The sequence below is a fragment of the Girardinichthys multiradiatus genome, chromosome 4 (genome assembly GCF_021462225.1).
Source record: "Girardinichthys multiradiatus isolate DD_20200921_A chromosome 4, DD_fGirMul_XY1, whole genome shotgun sequence".
Taxonomy (NCBI): Eukaryota; Metazoa; Chordata; class Actinopteri; order Cyprinodontiformes; family Goodeidae; genus Girardinichthys; species Girardinichthys multiradiatus.
Window position 1 is genome coordinate 32,508,860 of NC_061797.1, and position 22,628 is coordinate 32,531,487.

At 40.0% G+C, this 22,628-nt stretch overlaps 1 protein-coding gene across 1 annotated transcript in view; it reads right to left on the reverse strand.

Annotated features, from left to right (window-relative positions):
- LOC124866622 (CUB and sushi domain-containing protein 1-like) overlaps positions 1–22,628 on the reverse strand; it is a 436,935-nt gene that overhangs the window by 253,932 nt on the left and 160,375 nt on the right. Inside the window, exons 6-7 of the mRNA XM_047362500.1 lie at positions 2,681–2,793; positions 104–181 (exon numbers count right to left, since the gene is read on the reverse strand). Of these exons, the coding sequence (XP_047218456.1) occupies positions 104–181; positions 2,681–2,793 (191 nt within the window). The remainder of the gene's footprint in view (positions 1–103; positions 182–2,680; positions 2,794–22,628) is intronic.

Below are 22,628 nucleotides of genomic sequence, written 5' to 3' on the forward strand. Positions count from 1 at the left end.
TGCATTTTGCCAAATCTGTTTCAAGTTGACTTTTAAATGTCTAAAAGATAAATGGAAAGAGTGTCTAATAACACACACAATATGCAGATCATAGAGTACTTACAGACAGCGTTTTTGTGACTGGAGTCTTTACTGGGCATCATCTTTACCCCCCTGGATTTCAACTCTATGGCTTTCTTTACTGCAGAGATGAGAGGAGAAGGAGGTTGTACAGTTAATTATGAATCATATTCTATTAAACTTTAATTGCTGTACGTCTTCTCCTAAACCACTTTTTTCCCCCTCAGGACGAAATGTGCTGCATTTCACCCATGTGTTATAATCCAGTTTTACAATCAACGTAATATCTAACATACAACATATACAATGGTGGGAACATGTGTAAAGCATAATGGATAATATGAAAAACATAAAAAAAATTGGAAAAGTGATGAGAAAAAAAGTAGGCGAGGAGCGACATTAAAATTTATACCATCTTTTTTATCCTAAGTGGCACCACTGCAGAGCATAACAGAAAAAAAAATCTGTGTTACAACAACACTACATTCCACTGAGAGACAAGCTTGGCATGAAAAACAAATCTCTCTTTCTCCTGTACACCCCCCCCCATCACACACACACACAAAGAAAAGCACCGATGGCAAGGGCAACAGACCGATAACTGGGAAAAAGATAGAGACAGCTTAAAGAGAAAGAGCCTAGAAATGGCCTCAGTTACACAGGATGATTTGGTTCACATTTCTGCTTTCGATAAGGGTGGGCAATTAAACCTGACCAGGAAGATGGAGACCAGCGTACAGCTTTGCATGCCCATGCTGCACAATCATATGATTATGTAACATTAAACAGGCTAGCAGGTCCAGTGATTTAGGACATCCCCACTTCAATTGGTTCTCTCAGTGCATTGTTGTGTATAGTTCCAATATAATATATTGGAACTATACACAACAAAATTTTGCAAAATATTCCATTCTTCTTCTTAGTTTGTAATTAAGTCAAAAACACACTTAACCAAATATCTTCAGTGCACACTTAAAACATCTGCTCAGATTAGCCATGAACTTTCATACAGCAGTTATTTCAATCTGAAAAGATTTACAAAGAAAGGGATGGCAATTAGAAAAGTAGTTTTAATGATGAGAAATTACATGGTTATTTCTTTGGCGCTCGGACCTGGGAGGAAGACATGAATGGTGAGAATGACATGAGCTAAGATGATCATTTGTAAGGCTTAGATTTAGAGATGTCTTCCCCTTGATCCGACACTGATGGTGGATTGGCGGCCAGGGAGCAAGGAAGCCAGGAGTAGATGTGAAGGAAGATGGTGGAGGTGGGGTGGGGTGGAGGAGGGAAGAGCTCAGCTGACAGGCGTGGATGAACACAGCTGAAGGTCCTTTAAAAACAAGGCGTCGGAAGGTGATTGGATGGAGAATCAGACGGACAGGATGCTGATTTGAAGGCCGGGAGACGCACAGAAGAGTCATTGGAAGGTGGAGGCGGTGAAGGTGAGGCTTTCATTCTGAATTTTTGTTTAAACTCCATTAAGCCCACTATTATTTAGACAATCATTCTGTTTTAATATTTTGAAGAATTAAGGTCCCCTTTTATGCATTCAATTTAGCTCATACTGTAGCTAAACTGAAAACAAGTACACATCTTATTGGAGATTTTTGTCAATTTAGTGGTTAGAAACCTTTTCAATCCAGAGAACCTTTTTTGTCTTTGCACCTACAAAATTATTTCTGTTTTTTGCTTCAAAACCTACACGACTGTCATTTATTTTATATCTTTAATACAAAGAAAAACTGTAAAGTTTTACGACGAGAAAACCATTACATTTCTTGAATGTAATGTTGCATATTTTTCTAAAACATAAAGAAATAAAAATGTTACAAATAAAAGCAAAGAAAAAATTTGTAAATTCTTTGCAGATATTCTATTAAATTATTTTCTATTATTTTTTTATATCAAAAAAATTTTCAGTTCTATTGGCCAAAGTAACTGGGAGCCATTGTGCAGGCCTAAAGGAGCCATATGTGGCTCAGAAGACATAAAGAGACCCCTCTTTAAATATTTCTTTATTAATTGCTCCTTTGTAAAGTGGTGTAAAAATAATACTTCATGTTTAACATGCCCCTTTTTATTTCAGATATTTTTAAAATATACTCAGATAATACTAAAAGCGAAAATTTTGATGGACGATTTAGGTGCGGAATAAAAAAAACTGCAATTTCAACTAAAAGCTCACTTAAAAAAAGTGATTTGTCTATGATAGCAAAAAGATTTACTTTATTGGAAAGAATAGAATAAAAAGACACACTGAAAAGAGCTATTTGCATTCTATGCTTCTAAACCCACACCATGTGTTAAAAGATGTGATGGTACAGATTGGTAAACCATTTGCGTTTGAAATGTTAGACTTGTTAATGGAATCAGATTTACATTAACCACATAATACATGAAATTTAATTCAGAATATGGCATACAGTCAACATGTATATTTGTTGACTTTTAACCTACTTGTAATTATTTATAATTCTTGATTTTAACTAAATCTGACTTTTTTATTTTATTTGTGATGTGTTTCAAACGTTCCCTCCTCTTGCAAATAATATTAAATCTATGTAAAATTGATGAAGAAAACTGACAAGTCATACTAAACTGAAAAAGCATAACATACCTTGATACTGAGCACTAAATCCTTTTCGTCTATGATTGCTGTCTGAGGTGAAGTGTATCCGAAGCCAGTTTTTATTGGAAATCACCGGGGAGGGTAGAGTTGTACCTGTCAGCCTGCAAAAAAACAAATATAATCATTCATTGTAAAAAAAGAAAAATCCCTTGTGGTCAACAAAAGCAAAGCTAAAATTCATTTAATATATGACTCATTATTTTCTGGAATGGTGTTTTATGAAATACTACTACTTTATCCAAACAGCACTTCTGAGAATACAGAACAAGATGAGAAAAAGGAAAGCAAAACACTAATAGAACAAGACTGAAGCTGTTCCATATGATCCAGTTTTAGATACAAAAACACATAACAATATGTCATTGTTGTGCAGTGTAATTCTGCCTTTTTATATAATGGTGAATATTATGCAGTAGCTTAGAAAGAAGAATAAACCCTCCTTGAAGGTGGGGGTGAGAGCTAGAAGGTCTTGGTTTGAATGAAAGAGCATCTTTATTTATTTCAGCTTTAGGTACAAAGGAATGCACACTGAGTGCAGGAAAATAGTTGGAGGAAACAACTGCCATGTAATTGCAGATGGCAGCATTTTAGATCGAAGGAGGACCACTGCTGTGAAAAATGTTCTCAATATATATGCTTCACAAACAGCGGGTGACACAAGAATCATGATGTGGAACAGAAATGGGAACTCTGGCATATGAGGGTCCTTTATCTGTCAGCGTATCCATCTATGTATCAAAGTATATTCACCCCTGTTAGACATTCCAAGTTTATATGATGTAAAACATGTTATCCTGGTAATTCATTAAATAACTTTTGCACCCTTCATTTGGACATATTTGCTGCACATTTAAACTGCAAAGCAAAAAAATACTAGAAAATACTAGAAGAAAAAAAAGCTGCTCTAACCTGGTAGCATAAGTGTTCACATCCTCAGTTTGTTTTATTATTATTATTATTATTATTATTATTATTATTTTATTATTATTATTTACATTTTGATCCAGTTTTTACATTCAGTCTTCTTGGGTACATGCTTAACATCAATTACTGTGATTAACCTGAAAAAAACAACAGCAAAAGCTATTTGGCTTTCCCCGCAGAATTTTATTCTCATTTGCTCATTTGCATAATTTATGTGCTCAGGGGGCTACAAAGTAGCCAACAGCAACACTGAAGAAGCTTCAGGGATCACGCAATGGTTCATTTTAAATGTGGCAACAATCTCCTGTTTTTTTTTTGGATGTCTTGAGATGAATGCAATCATGAACAGCTTCAAATACCACTCAGTTTTTACCCAAAACTTTCAGGTGTCTGATAGAAAGATCAAGATGAAGAGGGATTTCATTTTCAGCACCACAGTGAGTCCAAGTATACATCCAATTCAACAACAGAAAGGCTTTATCAGAAGAAAATAAAAGTTTTGGAATGACCTAGCCAGAGTCCAGAACTAAATCTGATGAAAAATCTGAGGGGTCGCCCGAAAAAGGCTGTGGACAAGTGATGTTGTCACAATTCAACAAATTTGAAGAACATATGCAAGATAAATATTACCAAGTCAAGATGTGGTATGCTGACAAAATCCTGCCAATTGAAACTGAATGCTGTTTTTGAATGAAAAGGTGTTTTAACAATAGGTGTAAACACTTCTGCAAGCAGGTTAATACAAGATTTCTATTTTGTGCATTATTCCCTAGAAATAAAATTTTTCATAGATAGATAGATAGATAGATAGATAGATAGATAGATAGATAGATAGATAGATAGATAGATAGATAGATAGATAGATAGATAGATAGATAGATAGATAGATAGATAGATAGATAGATAGATAGATAGATAGATAGATAGATAGATAGATAGATAGATAGATAGATAGATAGATAGATAGATAGATAGATAGATAGATAGATAGATAGATAGATAGATAGATAGATAGATAGATAGATAGATAGATAGATAGATAGATAGATAGATAGATAGATAGATAGATAGATGTTCTTCTCTAAATGCGCCTCAATGTCACTGTAGTATTTCATTGCAAATTTAATTTTAATTTGAGCGGCACAGCAGCAGTTTAGCTGTAAACAAGAAACACCACAGATGCAGGCAATTGTTATGAAAGTATTACAGCACATTTATTTAATTAAACCAAGAGACTCTAATCACCTGAAAATTCCAAATTACATCTTTTTTATATCATGTAAGGGTGACTACAAAGTAGAAGAATTCACCTTGTGTGCTGTGTATGAATTCACACTTTTTAGTGGAGCTTTTTAAAACTCATTAAGTCTTTATAAAAGTTCACACAAAATCTGGAGCAGTTTATTTCTAGAGTTTCCAATCAATAATGTATGGAAAGCACTGTGTTTTTGTGATTGGCTAGCAATAAAAAAAATAACTTATAATATTGGGAACCATGAATGCAGCTATTTATACACAATGTATGAACAGCTACATAAGTTTTGTTTGGCTTATCATCACAGTTGGCCAAATATTTTGTATCACTATTCTTATTTTTTTTTTCATGAAAATCAACTCTACCGTTCATTCTTCACATCTGTCAATGGTTCCATTAATAAATATCCAGTAAAAAGTATCTAAAAGAGCGACCAAATTTGAGTACTGTGTGAAAATGTAAATTAAGAAGAAACACATTTCCTGAAAAGATGCATTTTTGAGGAAAAAGGTTTCTGCACAACACCAATGTTATGGATATATCAAGAGAGGGGGTTCAGTTGAATTAAAAACATTTTTAAAAAATCTTTATTTTATACAAGTATTTGATATGTCTTTATTTAACTTTGGAAGAAGATAATAATATCCATATATAATATCCTCTTTTTCTTTATAACAGAACAGCTTAAGCTGTTCTGTTATGAAGTGCATATCTCTAAGAAATGGGAGCTGGAAGACAAAAAAACAACATCAACATAATCAATATTAGGGGTTGCAGGGGACATATAATTAGATTTGCAATGGTCTACTAAATGGTATTTTGCTCATGTCCTGTCAATCAGTCGGTAACACACTGTAAGGCAGAATGTAATGAGATGCAGCTTGAACGGTAAATGAATCATAGGCACGACATAAAAGATGATGCTGAGAAGTTGAGAAATAAGTAAAATGAAATTCTAGTCATGAGCATCAAAGATCCTATAATTAACAATAACAAACAAACACACACATATATACAGAGCCTTGTAATGAAAGGAGTATCAGACCACTGCAAATCTACCAAGACCCGGCGGTCACCTCTAAACTTTCATCTCGAACAAGGAGAAGACTGATCAGAGATGCAGTCAAGAGGCCCATGATTACTCTGGATGAACTGCAGAGATCTACAGCTGAGGTGGGAGAGTCTGTCCATAGGACAACAATCAGTCGTACACTGCACAAATCTGGCCTTTATGGAAGAGTGGCAAGAAGAAAGCCATTTCTCAAAGATATCCATAAAAAGTCTCATTTAAAGTTTGCCACAAGCCACCTGGGAGACACACCAAACAACTGGAAGAAGGTGCTCTGGTCAGATGAAACCAAAATCAAACTGTTTGGCTACAATGCAAAACGATATGTTTGGTCTAAAAGCAACACAGCTCATCACCCTGAACACACCATCCCCACTGTCAAACATGGTGGTGACAGCATCATGGTTTGGGCCTGCTTTTTGTCAGCAGGGACAGGGAAGATGGTCAAAATTGATGGGAAGAAAACCTGTTGGTGTCTGCAAGAGACCTGAGACTGGGACAGAGATTTATCTTCCAACAAGACAATGATCCAAAGCATAAAGCCAAATCTACAATGGAATGGTTCACAAATAAAAGTATCCAGGTGTTGGAATGGCCAAGTCAAAGTCCAGACCTGAATCCAATCGAGAATCTGTGGAAAGAGCTGGAGACTGCTGTTCACAAACGCTCTCCATCCAACCTCACTGAGCTCGAACTGTTTTGCAAGGAAGAATGGGCAAGAATTCCAGTCTCTCGATGTGCAAAACTGATAGAGACATACCCCAAGCGACTTGCAGCTGTAATTGCAGCAAAGCGGGATGCTACAAAGTATTCATGCAAGGGGGCTGAATAATATTGCACGCCCCACTTTTCAGTTTTTTATTTGTTAAAAAGGTTTAACACATCCTATAAATTTCATTCTACTTCACGATTGTGTCCCACTTGTTGTTGATTCTTCACAAAAAATTAGAATTTTATTTATTTATGTTTGAAGCCTGAAATGTGGCAAGAGGTTGACCAGTTCAAGGGGGCCGAGTACTTTCGCAAGGCACTGTAGTGAAGTTGAACATCTCCCATGGCCTGCACAGTCACCAGATCTAAATATTATTGAGCCACTTTGGGGTGTTTTGGAGGAGCGAGTCAGGAAACGTTTTCCTCCACCAGTATCACGTAGTGACCTGGCCGCTGTCCTGCAAGAAGAATGGCTTAAAATCCCTCTGACCACTGTGTGCAGGACTTGTATATGTCATTCCCAAGAAGGTTCAATTAGCAGGGTATGAGCACAGTTTTGCTCAAAATATTGAAATGCACACATTATGGGTGGCATACCAGAGTTCAAAAGAGGACAAATTGTTGGTGCACGTCTTGCTGGCGCATCTGTGACCAAGACAGCAAGTCTTTGTGATGTATCAAGAGCCACGGTATCAAGGGTAATGTAAGCATACCACCAAGAAGGACGAACCACATCCAACAGGATTAACTGTGGACGAAAGAGGAAGCTGTCTGAAAGGGATGTTCGGGTGCTAACCCGGATTGTATCCAAAAAACATAAAACCACGGCTGCCCAAATCACGGCAGAATTAAATGTGCACCTCAACTCTCCTGTTTCCACCAGAACTGTCCGTCGGGAGCTCCACAGTGTCAATATACAAGGCCTGGCTGCTATAGCCAAACCTTTGGTCACTCATGCCAATGCCAAACATTGGTTTCAATGTTGCAAGGAGCGCAAATCTTGGGCTGTGGACAATGTGAAACATGTATTGTTCTCTGATGAGTCCACCTTTACGGTTTTCCCCACATCTGGGAGAGTTACGGTGTGGAGAAGCCCCAAAGAAGTGTATCACCCAGACTGTTGCATGGCCAGAGCGAAGCATGGGTGGTGGATCAGTGATGGTTTGGGCTGCCATATCATGGCATTTCCTTGGCCCAATACTTGTGCTAGAGGGGCGCGTCACTTCCAAGGACTACCGAACCATTCTTGAGAACCATATGCATCCAATGGTTCAAACATTGTATCCTTAAGGCGGTGATGTGTATCAGGATGACAATGCACCAATACACACAGCAAGACTGGTGAAAGATTGGTTTGATGAACATGAAAGTGAAGTTGAACATCTCCCATGGCCTGCACAGTCACCAGATCTAAATATTAGTGAGCCACTTTGGGGTGTTTTGGAGAAGCGAGTCAGGAAACGTTTTCCTCCACCAGTATCACGTAGTGACCTGGCCACTATCCTGCAAGAAGAATGGCTTAAAATCCCTTTGACCACTGTGCAGGACTTGTATATGTCATTCCCAAGACAATATATATATATATATATATATATATATATATAAACATTTACTTCCATAGAAAGTGCTCCTGGATCAGTACTTCTCCTGGATCAGTGCATCTATGTTCTTTTTGCTTTTCTGCTCTGTTCTCTCAAACCCCCAGTTGGTCGTGGCAGATGGCCGCTCACACTGAGCCTGGTTCTACTGGAGGTTTCTTCCTGTTTAAAGGGAGTTTTTCTTCTATGCCGTCGCTACATGCATCCTCAGTATGAGAGATTGCTGCAAAGTCTACGCAAGTGACTGTCCACTGTTGCTACATGCTCATCCAGGGGGAGTGACTGGAATGTATGTATCTGACTTGAACTCTATATGATTCGATTGAGCCACACCTAAAAGACATCACCGACCCCCTCCTCCTGGACCCCCTGCAGTTTGCCTACAGAGCCAACAGGTCTGTAGATGATGCTGTCAACCTAGCCCTTCACTTCATCCTCCGGCACCTGGACTCCACAGGAACATACGCCAGGATCCTGTTTGTGGATTTTAGCACTGCCTTCAACACCATCGTCCCAGTTCTGCTACAGGAGAAGCTCTCCCAGCTGAGTGTGCCCGACTCCACCTGCAGGTGGATCACTGACTTCCTGTCTGACAGGAAGCAGCTCGTGAGGCTGGGGAAGCACGTCTCTGACTCCCTGACCATCAGTACCGGTTCCCCCCAAGGCTGTGTTCTCTCTCCTCTGCTCTTCTCCCTGTACACCAACAGCTGCACCTCCAGTCACCAGTCTGTCAAGCTTCTGAAGTTTGCGGACGACACCACCCTGATCGGACTCATCTCTGATGGTGACGAGTCCGCGTACAGATGGGAGGTGGACCATCTGTTGGACTGGTGCAGCCAGAACAACCTTGAGCTCAACGCTCTAAAGACAGTGGAGATGGTTGTGGACTTCAGGCAGAACCCAGCCCCACCTGCCCCCATCACCCTCTGTGACTCCACAATTGACACTGTGGAATCTTTCCGCTTCCTGGGAACCATCATCTCCCAGGATTTCAAGTGGCAGCCAAACATCAGCTCCCTCATCAAGAAAGCCCAGCAGAGGATGTTCTTCCTGCTGCAGCTGAAGAAATTCAACCAGCCAAAGACTATGATGGTGCACTTCTACACAGCCATCATTGAGTGCATCCTCACCTCCTCCATCACCATCTGGTACGCCGCTGCTACAGCCAAGGATAAGGGCAGGCTGCAGCGTGTCATTCGGTCTGCTAAGAAGGTGATTGGCTGCAGTCTACTGTCGCTCCAGGAACTGTACACCTCCAGGACCCTGAAGCGGGCAGGGAAGATTCTGGCTGATCCCTCCCACCCCGGTCACAGACTCTTTGAGACTCTCCCCTCTGGCAGGAGGCTGCGGTCCATCCGGACCAAAACCTCACGCCACAAGAACAGTTTTTTTCCATCTGCCACCAGCCTGGTTAACAAAGCCCGGAAACCACCCTGACACTCTCCCTTTCCCCCACACACCCCCCTTTTTTGCTGACAGGACACTTGTAACCTGTAACTCTATGCGTTACATTAACGCTCAGCATGGACTCCTGCTTTACATGCACTGCCATACTTGCACATTGATCACCTGCACTGTTGTATTGCTCTTGCATCTTATACTGCTCTATATTTACTCTCACTCACTTAAAACTGTGTACATATATTTATATTATATTGTAGATATGTTTATACTGTTTAATTTGTACTGTATTGCACCAACTACGCCAAAACAAATTCCTTGTATGTCCATAAACGTACTTGGCAATAAAGCTTTTCTGATTCTGATTCTGATTCTGAATTGAATTACCCCATTTTAAAGTTACCCACCTTTCACACAATGCAAAAGGAAACAATACTCTCCGATTATTCTTACCTCTGCCTTCCTCCTTCCTGGTGGATGGAGTAAGGGGTAGTCAGGTTTAGCCTAAACAGGCTCAGTTATGGCTGAGGTGCAAACACACCCTCAATTTCTGTTACCTGTATGACCCCTTCTCTTTTCCAATGGTTATAATCAGTCTGACAGAGAGAGGTAACCCCAATCCTTGTGGTTTTTAGTATAACAATGGCCAGTGGGCTATACATGGACAAACTTTGTCAGTTTATTATTTTACTTAGTACCCCTACATATAGCCATTTCTAAAATATCCAAACTCTAACACTTGGTAGTTTATTTTAACCTCCCCAACAACCCTACACCATTCCAAACCCTTTGTGAAGTGCCTTGAGACCACATGTGTTGTCAACTGGTGCTACATAAAAAAACTGAATTGAATTGAATTGAATATATATATATATATATATATATATATATATATATATATATATATATATATATATATATATATATATACTAGAAGCTTGTACTGAAGCTTCTTTAGATATTAATGTGATATAGTAACATGACTGATGTAAATTTAAACATTGATATTAATTTAACACAATACAGTGTTTGGTTTAGAAAATAAAATTAAATATAAAAAAATTATAAAAATGTTTGTAACCATACCATAATCTGGAGTTTACTTTAATCATAGCAAGCATTTTCTTTGCTGTACCACTGTTATACAGATGAAAGGTGTACATATACTCCTTAGTCTTAGCCCAGCCCTATGAAAACATCTTCAACTTTGTAGGGTCATTTATGATCGTTTAATGATTTTGTACAGTGTAGCAAAGTGTGTGTTCTTACTAGTTTTCAGTACTAATGTTGTTAATCTGGTTCTTCCATTACCAGAACATTTATTCCAAATTTGCCCAAAGTCCAAGACCCCACCCCACCTAAATGTCCTATCATGCACTTAATATTAATCATAGAAGTTATATAATTTTATATTTGTCCATTTTACAGATTTAGAAGTTAGTTAAGGACATTGTTATTTTATTTATTAACATTCAAAGCAGAAGATCATATCCAAAATTTCAGCAAAGGAGGTAAATAGAGGCAGTGAAGTAGATAAAAAGAGAATGGGCCCACACAATAAAATCTGTTTTGTAAGGAATAAAACAAAAAAAACAAGAAGCGGTTAGCCTGCAGTATGTATTACATCAGCTTTAGGTGTTTGCAAATTTTGTTACGAAAGGCAACCTGAGCAATACTAATAAAAATACAAGGAGAAGAGAAAATGGTGCAGTAAGAAAAGAAGGGACATGATGAAAGAAAAAAAAAAATAATGTTCTACCAACCTCCCTAAAGTGACAAAAGCTACTACAGTTACACTTTAGTGTGCTGCAAGTAGAGCAAGTGGATAGAAAAAACAAAGGAGGGAAAGCCACAAATGAGAAAACTTTAGGAGCAAAATAGGAAAGGTGGTAAAAGAGCTGTTGATGAATCAAGTGCATATTTAAAAGAAAAATACCAGGTTTTGTCACTGTGACAACAGCTCTGTAAAAATTGAGTATGTATTTGCAATACACAGCACATTACTCCAAAAGCAGTCTTTAAAGCCATGTCTTGTTAACTACATAAGATAAAGCTAAAGGAAAGCTAAAAAAACTGATAAGGGCAGTATTTGCAAAGTTAATATACAGTAAGTCATTGGGGTAGTCTGTTTCTAAATATATATAGAAAAGATCATTAAATGTGCTGTGTGTCAATGAAATAAGGTCCAGAGCAACCAGCTGCCTTGGTAAGTCACCTAATTATTAATTACAGTCCACGTGTGTTGAATTTGATCTCAGTATAAATATAAAGGTTCAACATACCAGTAAGTGCCCTGATTCAGACCCTGAAAAAATGGCTTAATTTTCTAGTCTGGCATGTTTTTTTCCCTAACATGGTCTAAACTGTGTCCAAATAAGAAAATAAAATCATCACAAAGGATTCATATATGTCTCCCTTTTTTGTTGTGAGACAGCTTTCCCCCCTTTATTTTTCAAACAGATCACAAAATAATTGTCTGTCTGGGGTTTATATGTTGTTCCTTTGTATTTGTACCTTTTCTCCACATACACTGGGTTCATTGAACGCAACATAACTTGTCATATTAAATTGCTGGGTTAATTTGCTGTTCTCTTTAGTAATCAGTTATTCTCTATAAAAAGTATAAAATAGTGGGCCAACAAATTCTCAAAGAAGTTACAATGTTTTTATAACGCAAATGTGCAATGATTTCAATATGTAACTTAAGTTAAGTTTTATTTTACTTTCATTGTTTCTTTTTAGGAAAATTAATATTTGTGCATATGCTACAAATAGTTATGGCTCAGAACAGTTAGACCCTAATGCACTTGCTACTTTTTGATCCTGATTATGTGATATCTTTCTCATAATTACCATGTTGTGCATCTGAACTAATGAGGGAGTAATTTAAATGCTACTGTAGAGAAAATTGGAGATATGAAAAGGGCAAGGAGAAAATGAGGAAAATTGATTGTGACATGTTGATGGATGATGTAGCCTTGCTAAATGAAATAGCTAAAGTCATTATTTGAGAAGATCAGCAAGATGGGAAAACAATGTAAAGGGAAAAACAAAAACTCCTACATGTGGTTCTTGATTTCCATTATTTAGGCTTGTGCCCAGACATTTGACAAAAGATGTAGAAAAAAGAAAAAAAGTCAGACAGGAAGAGGAACAAGGAATGACACTGAGCTAAAAAGGAGGGAGACAGAGAAAAAAAGAGCAGATGAAAGATGAAGAAAGAAAGACTGATTAAAGAAAGAAGAGGGACACATTGAATGAAAATGAAACCGGCTGCTCAGCGGGATGGCTGGTGGGAGTGAAGATGGACAGAAGAGCAAGGACATGAAGGACAAGCTCGAAAGAAAATCCACAGTAGTGTCTCTTTGTCAAGAGAAGAACTTGTCAAAATCAGAGAATGGTCTGAAAAATACAGACAGAGAAAAACACGTGAGAGAAGGAGAGGGGGGGAGTGAGTAGCTTATGATCAAGAGTAGAGAGGTTTCTTAGTTGCTGTGAGCAGAGGTCAAAAGTGATTAAAGACAAGACAAAAAGGCAAACCTGAAAGAGGCACAGCATTGTTAATGCCAGACTGCACATAACAGAGATAAATGAGAAAGAAAGTGAAGTTGGAAGCAGGCAAGTGATGGTTAAAATAGGTGAAGAATGGACAAATATGAAAAACTGCATGAAAGATCTTGAACTGTTAAGTGACTGAAATAGTTACAATTTATGGAAATTTAGAATCGAAAAAGTATTCCATTTTTGATATTTCATCCAAATTGAAGAAATTCAAATGCAAAATATTACAGCAGGTACAAAATCCATGCACACAGATGTATACATTAGCATACACATACACAGTCCTGTGAACAAACTCGGACAACTATGACATCCAGTGTGTTTTCCTAACATAATGTATTTGAAATGTTAGGTGTCATATCACATTTAATGATACTTTAAAAAAAAATAATATCAATAAATACAATGATTCAGTTAATGTAATTAAAAACATATATATTTCTGCTGAGGAGTACTCACTTATATCATATATCATATCATGTGCACATGATTAGAACATCATTACTCTGCATTTTTAAAAATGTCTGCCCTGTTTAAAACATAGACCGGTGTTGTGTGAAAGCAAACATCATGGTAAGGTCAAAGCTGTCTGAGGGCTTCAGAAAGAAGACTGAAGCAGATTATGAGTCTGATGAGGGAGTATCAGAAGAATTTAAAATCAGGTATTCCAATGTACATAATCTACGAAGGTAGAACATTAAAAGCAGACGTCAATATGCCTTAAGGTAATTTGAAGGCCACATTAGGTTTGGAGGTCTGTACTGACTGATCTTGCAGAGAGTCAGCGATCTCTGTGGACTATGCACGTTAGTATGCTCTGCCCCTGCTCCGTCACTTTACGTTGCCTACCACTTCTTGGCAGAGTTGATATTGCTCTCAATGGCTTCCACTTTCTTATAACAGCACTGACTGTTGACGGTGGAATATTTAGAATTATTTATTTAAATCAAATTTTTTGATTGATTGTAGATTAGTTTAGTCTAATAATTTGCATGCATGTAAATGTTTATTGGTACCAGTTATTGTTTTCTGTTAGGTGGGGTGAATTATTGCGGTAAACCATTTCTTGTTTTATTTTGTCACCCCTATAGCTGGTATGAGTGTTGGAACTACCCTAAAGTAGAAAGCCAGCTTCTTTGTTCACAGTGTGGGTAGAAAAATGTGACCTGCAGTTTCAAATAAAAGCCATCTCAACTGCATTCTGTTGCCTTGCCTCCTTCCCGCACGCAGAACTATCCGCTGGGCGAAGTGACAAGTAGTGTCAGGAGTGGGATTGTGGGGGAATAATGAGGCAATGATGACAAGAGGTGGGAAAAGAAGCAATGAATCTGGGAGTCCAGAGAGTACTGCAGCCGCGAGTGGGGCGGAGGCTACTACTGGGGCTAGCGCTGATGACAAACTGGATCAGCTGGCCAGTCTTGTCAAATCACTGATGCAGTCTCAAACGGCTCAAGACCAGCAGATTGAGAAGGAAGCAGAGCGCCAAGAGGTGAGATGGAAGGGTTTTTACAACATCAGTTTCGACAACTCGAGGCGTATGTGGAGGAATTGAAAGAGGACAGTATGATGGCGACAGGGTGAGGGAGGATCCTCACACTCATGATGGTGAAGGAGATGGCCATGATGACGGACAAGGTGAGATGACCTACCAGCTACCAGCTGCACAGAGGGAGCCCAAGCTGCTTCCACTGACTTCTGAAGATGATGTTGAGCACTTTTTAACAACTTTCTCACATTTATGACAAGGTGAAAGATGCTATATTGACCAAATATGAGATAATGGTCGACACCTTCAGAAGGAGGTTTCGATCCCTGGACGTTCATTAGGGTGAGACACCAAAGAACTTTATGTTCGACTCAAGGACCTGTTCTATAAGTGGGTCAAACCGGAGAAGTGAAGGACATTTCAGAATTGATGATAATGTAGCAGTTTCTGAGGATGGTGAATCCAGACTTGGAGGTGTGGATCCGAGAACGAGCCCCAAAGTCAGCAGAGGAGGCTGCAATTATGGCAGAAGTCTTCTTGTCAGCAAAGACGGGAACCAGAAGAACCAATTTTGGACGTAATAACTTCCCTACCTGAAGAAATAAGTCTGACGGGGGTGAAAGGGGTGGTGTTATGGGTCAGACTAGGAGTTATCCTGCTACTAAGTCCTTTTCTGTAGCTAAACCCAATCCTGCTAAGAATTATTCCTCCTCAAAACAAGATGTAAGGTGTTTTCAGTGTAACAGGATAGGTCATACACAGTATACATGTCCTGCCACTACAAGGAGTGAGCCCTCCCTTCTGTGTTCGATCCCTATCTTCCCCATTCCTGGCCCAGGAACTTGCTCACACAGTCCCGGTGCTCGTAAACGGTCAACGTGAAACAGCTTTATTAGATACAGGAAGTTTCAAATCTGTGATTCTTTCTAGCCTGGTGCCAAGAGAGCTTTGGACTGAGGTTAAGACAAAAAGAAGTTGTATTCATGGTGACGAAATGGAGTATCCTTTAGCTGAGATTTATTTAACTATAGGAGGTCAAACCTTTTTATTACCTGAAGCATTAGCTCCAAGGCTGCCGTATGCTGTCATTTTGGGTTTGGATGTTCCCACATTGACAAGTTTAGTGTCAAACACAGAAGCTGAATCTTTAAATCTCCCTAATAGCCATGAGGAACCACAGGTTCCTCAGGACACTGCACTCTTGCAGAAAAATGTCCCTACAAGGACAGAAGCAGAACCTTTTTCCCCAATCTGTAGCTTGGTCACTACTAGAGCCCAGAAGGCACGGAACCCACTTCAAGAATTACCTTTCTATGATGTGGAACTGGAGGTGGGCCCAGGAAAGCCATTTAAATCCAGAGCTGATAGGAGAAGGGATAGGTTTATGGGTACGGTCAGAAGAGTGGTGGGTGAAAAGACGAAACCCTGCTCTTTATTTGACTTTGATATTCCTTCAGATGTTTCTGTCTATCAGAGATCAGACCCGACATTAAACCATGGTTTGATAAGGTCACTGAAGCTGAGGGGAAGAAGCAAGGGAAAATAAATGTCCTGGAAGATGCAACTTATGTGGTGAGGAATGGTGTCCTTTATCAGGTTAAAGGTGAATCAGAAGCCATTTCTCTACCACAGCAGTGGAGGGGAAAAGTGATGGAACTCGGTCATTTAGTTCCTTGAGCGGGGCACCTTGGGTTTCAGAAATCTCTCCGTAGAATAGCAAGATGGTTTGTGTGGCCAGGCATGTATACACAAGTACAACAGTTCTGCTCTTCTTGTCACACATGTCAGTTGACTACAAACAGAGGTGTTTCTAGAGCTCATCTACAGCCATTGCCTATCATAGAAACATCATTTGAATGGATAGTAATGGATGTGGTACGTCCCCTGGAGAAAACTCCTCCGGTAACAGCTACATTCTGGTTATCTGTGATTATGCTACTAAATACCTTGAGGCTTTTCCTTTAAGATCAGTGAAGGCTAAACAGGTAGCTAGTTGTTTGCATCTGCATCTGTTTTCATGAGTAGGCATTCCTTAAGAGATCCTTACCGACTGTGGGACTAATTTTCGGTCAAAACTTTTAAAGCAGGTTTATAAAGTTGTTAGGTATAAAGGGTATAAACACCACCCCTTACCATCCCCAGTGAGACGGGCTGGTGGAACGTTTCAATCAAACACTGAAGAACATGCTGCGGAAGTTTGTTTCAGAGAGGGGCACAGACTGGGACAATTGGCTGCCCTATATGCTTTTTGCATATCGAGAAGTTCCACAAGCATCCACTGGATTTTCTCCATTTGAGTTGCTGTACGGACGACAGGTTAGGGGGCCGTTGGATCTTCTTAAAGAACAAGCATGTGGTGTCCTATGTGATTTAAATGACAGAGAAACTTGAACAAATGGCTGTGTTGGCACGTCAGCACATGAAGGCAGCTCAAACTAAACAAAAAACCTGGTATGATAAAAATGCCAGGGAGAGGAGTTTTTGTCCTGGACAGCAAGTGTTGTTGTTGCTCCCTACCCATGACAATAAGCTTTTCACGAAATGGCAGGGCCCGTATGAGGTCACACAATGTGTAGGGAGGCTTAATGAACTTTATGAACTGTATATGCCTGAGAGGAAGAAAAAATATCAAACCTTCCATATTAATCTTCTGAAACAATACCACAGGTCACCACAACAGTTTACTATGTCATCTGCGTCACAGTTATCTCACCAGGATCCACTGCAGAGTGAGGAGCGTGAAGAGACTGTTTTGCCCCAACTCTTTGTGCGTGTGGTGGATGATGAAGAGGAAGATGAGCTATTCTTTCCAGCCCGTGCTCTGTACCAGTCTCAATTTCTCTCTCATCTCCAGCCATCTCAGCAACAGGGCATAAAGCCCCTTTTGGGTCCAGAGCTGTTTCAGGAAAAACCCGGGTTCACAAGCTTGATACAACACCGGGTTCACCTTAGAGATGACGCCGCACCTCGTAGGAATTTCTACAGGGTTCCAGAACGTCTTGTCCCACAACTCCAGAATGATATACAGTTTGTGTTGGAGCTGGGGATCATTGAGCCCTCGGTGAGTGAATGGTGCAGTCCAGTAGTGCTAGTACCAAAAAAGGATGGCACTTTAAGATATTGTATTGATTTTAGATACCTCAATAGTGTCTCTAAATTTGACCCCTATCCAATGCCTCGCATTAATGAACTTTTGGAGAGAGTTGGGAAGTGTAACTTTATTACCACACTAGACCTCAGCAAGGGCTACTGGCAACTGGCCCTGGCATTAGAGGCGAAAGAGTTGACTGCGTTTAAAATACCTTTCGGGGTTTTTCAGTTTAAGGTGATGCCCTTTGGCCTGCAGGGGGCACCAGCTACGTTTCAGTACCTCATGGACTAGGTGCTGAGGGAGGTATCTGACTTTGCGTTGTACCTGGATGATGTGGTGATTTTCAGCCAGACATGGGAGGAGCATGTTCATCATTTGCAGCATGTTTTACAGCTTATCATATCCGCAGGCCTTACCATTAACCCCCACAAGTGTAGGTTGGCTCAGAGGCAGGTAGAGTTCTTGGGCTATGTGGTGGGAGATGGACAGGTTAGACCTCAAGTGGGAAAAGTGGAAGCTATTCGGGCATACCCAATACCTACAACCAAAAGGAAGGTCCGTGTTTTTGTTGGGTTAGTGGGGTGGTATAGTAAGTTCATTCCCCATTTTGCTGAGAGGGTTGCTGTTCTGACAGATTTAACAAAGGTCTCTGCGCCAAATAAAGTCAAGTGGACTGAGAAGTGTGATAAAGCATTCAAGGACCTGAAGTTTGCGATCTCCAGTGACTCTGTTCTCTACAGTCCAGACATTGATGGCCCCTTTCTACTGCAAACTGATGCCTGTGGAATAGGCCTGGGTGCAGTGCTGATGCAGGACATTGATGGTGAGAGACATCCCATTGTTTTTCTCTGCATGAAGCTTCACGACCAAGAGACCAGGTATTCCACAGTTGAAAAAGAATGCCTTGCAGTTAAGTGGGCTGTGGAGTCACTGCGGTACTATTTGTTAGGGCGCCATTTTACCATTGAAACAGATCATAGGGTGCTGAAATGGTTGCACCAAATGAAAGACTCTAATATGCACATTGCAAGATGGTATCTGCAAGATGGTATCTGTCATTGCAGCCTTTTGACTTCACAGTGCAGTATCAGCCAGGGAAGTCTAACCTTGTCGCTGACTCTCTATCTAGGATGTATGAAGACTGAGCAATTGTTGTCCTGGGTGAAGGGGGAGGAAATCTGATGGAGATTAGGGGCTCCATCCCTATAAGTGATTATTGATATTATATTTATTTATAGAACAAATGTTTGTTTAGTTTTATTTCAGTTATACTGATAATTATTTAAACATTCTTTCAGGCAGAAGGACTGGCCATCTTTCTTGGACAGGGGGAATGTGGGGAAGTGTCAGGTTAGTTGTTGAGTCATACCTTTGGGTGTGTCTCCTTGGTAGGGTGGAGCATACCATGGTCAACTAAGAGGGGAGGTGCTCTGCAGAGTTTGATTAAGTTAAATCTAATTTTGTGATTGATTGTAGATTAGTTTAGTCTAATAATTTGTAAATGTTTATTGCTACCAGTTATTGTTTTGTGTTAGGTGGGGTGAATTATTGCGGTAAACCATTTCTTGTTTTATTTTGTCACCCCTATAGCTGGTATGAGTGTTGGAACTACCCTAAAGTAGAAAGCCAGCTTCTTTGTTCACGGTGTGGGTAGAAAAATGTGACCTGCAGTTCTAAATAAAAACCATCTCAACTGCATTCTGTTGCCTCGTCTCCTTCCCGCACGCAGAACGATCCGCCGGGCGAAGTGACAATATTATAAACAGATAAATATTGACACCTCAAGACTTGATTCATAGAAAGAAAGGCAAAAAAACTGAGTGGACCAGTCTATGGGAAAGATTATTGTAAGACTAAAGCTGAAGAAAATTCAAGACCACAAGGGAGGAATAGAAACAGAAAATGAGAAGTCCAGTCATGAAATAAACATAGAACAAAGGTCATAAAATACACATTTCTGTAAGGCTGTCAGCTGTCTGCTGATCCATGAGCACCAAGAAAAAATTATACCATTGGGTTGCTGTTGTCTCTGCCCATAACCTCCCAACTGGCTTCAGTTCCTGGCTATATGTTACTGCAGCCTTGTTTCATTGTTGCACTTATTGCTAGTCCCTGAAGATATTCACATCTATAAAATGACAAAACATAGCACTATAAAAATAAATGACTGGGTGCAAGTGAGAAAAGTTAAAAGACATTATCCACAACAGATAGCTGTTTGTTTCAAGTGTTCAAAGAAAAACTGGGCTACAAAGCTACTTTTAATATCATAACACAACCCACACATTTACATCGAAAGACACACACACAAAATCTGTAAACATGATTTAAAATGTAAATGTAATAACTGGACAAGTGTTGCAAAAAGAAGAAAAGAGTAAAAGAGGACTGGTGGTTACACAGAGGAGGAGGGGAGATAAAAAGAGGAGAACTAAAAGAGAAAGCAGCAGGAGAGGATGAGAAAGCTAAGGATCTAAAGGCAGCAGTGAAATGAGATGTAACAGAGGAACAAGAGGGGGAGAGTAAATGGGAAAACAGGCAAGATGCATGATAGAGTGAAAATGTCTAAGCCTATCCCTTTGGCAAAGATTGGCTGGAACTGGCATGACAAGCCAAGCAGATGGACAAGGTTAGTGAAAATGTGCTATACACACATTCATATACTGATATGCAAATCAGTAGGAGAGTTGAAATCAAGTGCCTTGTCCAGAGGCACATCAGCCTTCAGCTGGAGGAAGCTGGAATCAAACCAACAACATTCAGATTGGAAGACAACTACTCTTTCTGGGGTTATAAGCTGTTGACGGTCTACGTCAGGGTCAGTTAGGCCCAGATATCTAAGGCTTGTTAAGTAGATGTTGAATTAATGTACTTGAGGTATATGCTAAATCCAAGCATCCAAAAGTGATGATGGGTGTAGAAAAATAATAAGAATAAATACATATCTATTTGGATTTCGTCTCTTCTTTTTGCAGATGACGTGGTCCTGCTGGCCCCCTCTAGCCAAGACCTACAGCATGTGCTGTGGCGGTTCGCAGCCGAGTGTGAAGCGGCTGGGATGAAGATCAGCTCCTCCAAGTCCGAGGCCATGGTTCTCGACCAGAAAAGGGTGGCCTGTCCTCTTCATGTTGGAGGGGAGTTCCTGCCTCAAGTGGAGGAGTTTAAGTATCTCGGGGTCTTGTTCACAAGTGAGGGAAGAATGGAGCGGGAGATCAACAGACGGATCGGTACGGCTGCCGCAGTAATGGGGGCACTGTGCCAGTCCGTTGTGGTGAAGAGAGAGCTGAGCCGAAAAGCAAAGCTCTCAATTTACCGGTCGGTCTACGTTCCTACCCTCACCTATGGCCTTGAACTTTGGGTCATGACCGAAAGAACGAGATCCCGGATACAAGCGCCTAAAATGAGCTTCCTCCGTAGGGTGGTCAGGCACTCCCTTAGAGATAGGGTGAGGAGCTCGGCCATCCGGGAGGGGCTCGGAGTAGAGCCACTGCTCCTCCACATCGAGAGGAGCCAGTTTAGGTGGCTCGGGCATCTATACCGGGATATATCCCTCGGGAGGTGTTCCAGGCACATCCCACCGGGAGGAGGCCCAGGGGACGACCCAGGACACGCTGGAGGGACTATGTCTCTCAGCTGGCCTGGGAACACCTTGGGCTCCCCCCGGAGGATCTGGAGGAGGTGTCTGGGGAGAGGGACGTCTGGGCGTCTCTGCTGAGTCTGCTGCCCCCGCGACCCGGTCACGGATAAGCGGAAGACGACGAGTACGAGTACATATATATATATATTTTTTTTTATTATTATTATTTTTCTAAGCTCATTTAAAATGCTGTTTGCATTAATCACTGATGGGTACAAAGAAATTTAGCTTTTCCTATGATTACAAAGATTAACATCTTAAAATGTAATCTCAGCATGCAAATCTTTGGCTGTCAGAGATTACAGAACCAGGTTCAGAAGTATAAAACTATAACTGTGGTTGGTGGTAATGGCAGATATAAGCCTATTTCTTCTACTCTTTAGATTTATTAAGTTCTGTATATGTAGGCCTCTCTTTTATAAATATACTTTTTAGCCATGGATAGCTGTGAAAATTCTCCTTAGACATATTTGCATACAAATATACAGTGTGGACAACAGGGAAATAGGGATGACAAGAAAAGATGCAGTCTTTTTTTTTTTTACATAAAACCCAGCCATTACTGAAGAAATGAAAGTACAATCTGTTTCATCAGGTGCCTCAGTTATAGAGGCATAACCCGACCAGAAACCGCTGAATAAAAAAGTAAGAAAAAGGGATCTTATTTGCCGGCAAAGAATGATGTGGAGGTAAAATAAGAAAAGGTTGGACTGCAAATAATATGTTAAAAACCTGCATGAGCAGATACAATAGCAGCTTCAGGGCTTCATGCAGAGATCAGATAACTCCTGTCTTATCTGCAGTTGATAAACAAATCGCTTGTGCATTATGCAGCCTTGCTTTGTGATGGTCAGAAGAGAGAAATAGATGTACACATGGATCATGGTGTGTTACTTGTTTTCTTAAAATGCATTTAGAATCCAAAGGCAGCTGATGAGCAAGTATCAGCAAACCATGTGCTTGAAAATCTGACCAAGATTTTAACATCCTCACATTGTTAAACAGTAAGGTCATCTAAACAGGTTTAACCACAATTAAGATTATTTTACAAAAACAATACTTATGAGAAACAACTGAGAAACAAAAATCCTCATAAGACTCTGCATGTTCTGTGAAGCTGCCTGTTTTGATTTATGTCATTTAATTATAACCATTTTCTCAAATTTAATAAAATTTGAAAGTAAGTGAATAGGATAGGGAAAC